Source organism: Rosa chinensis, chromosome 6 (genome assembly GCF_002994745.2).
Source record: "Rosa chinensis cultivar Old Blush chromosome 6, RchiOBHm-V2, whole genome shotgun sequence".
NCBI classification, from domain to species: Eukaryota; Viridiplantae; Streptophyta; class Magnoliopsida; order Rosales; family Rosaceae; genus Rosa; species Rosa chinensis.
Window position 1 is genome coordinate 59,414,747 of NC_037093.1, and position 1,995 is coordinate 59,416,741.

The 1,995-nt window shown below is 37.1% G+C and overlaps 1 protein-coding gene across 1 annotated transcript; it reads left to right on the top strand.

Moving 5' to 3' along the window:
- Window positions 1-797, top strand: LOC112169053 (14 kDa proline-rich protein DC2.15). Its single transcript, XM_024305996.2, has one exon. The coding sequence runs from the start codon at window positions 104-106 to the stop codon at window positions 488-490; it is 387 nt and encodes a 128-aa protein (XP_024161764.1). The 5' UTR covers window positions 1-103; the 3' UTR covers window positions 491-797.
- Window positions 798-1,995: the final 1,198 nt, after the last annotated feature.

A 1,995-nucleotide genomic window follows, 5' to 3' on the forward strand; every position in this document is an offset into this window, starting at 1 on the left:
CAGATTCTCAAACGGCAACCTCACAATGCGCCTTTAAAACTAAGGAACCCCCTCCTTCCAGTGAACCACCCTCAACCACTTAATATCCACTTCACTCTCAGCAATGGCCTCTTCCAACAAGCTCTCTGCAGCTCTTCTCATCTTCTCAATCCTTCTCTACTCTTCCACATTCTCCAATGCTTGCGGTACATGCAAGCCTCGCCCCAAGCCTACACCACCAACTCCAGCTGTCGCAAAGTGCCCAAAAGACACGTTGAAGCTAGGAGTTTGTGCAGACCTTCTAGGGCTTCTGAATCTTAAAATTGGAGACCCTCCAACCAGTCCTTGCTGTGCATTGCTTGAAGGCCTGGCTGATGTGGAGGCTGCGCTTTGTCTCTGCACTGCTCTCAAGGCCAATGTGCTTGGTACTAATTTGGATGTGCCAATTGCTTTGAGCTTGCTTCTTAGTGCTTGCCAGAAAACTGTACCTTCTGGTTTTCAATGCGAATAAGTACTTCGACTACAAAGCTAGCTTCTCCATTGGGGTAGCGGTACTAATTGATTGGTATTTTGTTGTGCAATTTGAGATAATTATTGGTGTGCTTATTTGGTTTAGTGATGTTAATTGGGGTTTGTTTCTCGATCTCTATCTTGCTTTGGTTTTTTTTCATTTGTGGATAATAGTCATGTAGGGCAGTGATGCCCAATTCATTAGAATAACAAGGCAAGCCTGTTTGCCTTATTAATTTCTTGTGTAATGCTTGTTCTTTCTTGTTCTTCTACTTTAGTGGTCTGAATAATGCTTTGTCTGTACTAAATCTCTGTAACTCACATATGGTTCTTTTTATTTTTCTTTAATTTGAAGAACAACAACAAGAACAAAATGAAAAAATCTGATGGAGATGAGCACTGAAAAATTGATTAGAGGGAAATCTGATTCTGATATCCTGCTCAGATCCCAAGAAATAAATGGACATTAAGACTTGGTACGGAAACAGTAGCAACCAATAAAAGATATCCAATTTTGGCTATAAATGGCACCAACTTTTATGCCTGCCAAGCTCAAGAAAGAGCCATCACCCACTTATTTCTGAGAATACAGAAAAAGCATACCCAGAAGCTTTTCTTTTGAACTCTCTTTTCTGGTAAGATTTTTCTTTTGGACTTTTCAATTTTATTATTATTATTTTTTTCTGATTGCAACCCTTCTAAAAAAGAGGAAGAATATTCAACGATGTTAATTATGTTCTTCATCTCATAAGTAACACTAATTGATCTTGAAGCTCAGGAAAAGTAGCATCACTAACATCACAATTGGTAGAACATATATTATTCCGTATTATACATGAAAACAACCCTTATCTTGAAATTTCTTCAATTTTCTAAAATTTAGATTGTATACATAATGTATTATAGGATACACACGAAATGCACTCTCAAAATCACTTTGTTAACAACGTGACACCCACGTGTAATGTATTCTCGAAAATGTTTTTCCATGCCCTTATGGGCTAATCGATGGGGAAGAACAACGTCATTTCAGACTTGATTATGTAAGCAAATCCACCTTGATGCAGGAAGATTTGATAAAATGAGGGAAAGAATGGGGATTTCATTTCGTGTACTGTTAAAGTTTGAGATATGGCTTCTCTTTCATGCATCTTTTCCAGTACTGTACAATGATGGCACATAGAAATACAGAGAAAAATAAATAAAAATCTATTAGCTAAGCAGGAAAACATTCCCAAAAGTTTTTTCTTGTAAAATTAATGAAAATATCTAAATAGATTACATAATCAACTCCCTTTTAATTAATTAAGCATATGTATGGGAAAGATGGTATTGCCAAGGTGGGTCCAAATTGTTCTTGCATGTGCTGATGTGCCAAAATGTAACTGGTGGATCATCAGAACTCTATGGCCTCTTGTTCTATAAATAGCCTCTCAGTTCATCAAAAACAACCAACTTGCCTCCTCTAAATTTTTCTTCATTTTCTCTTCCAAATTCAGCAGAAAA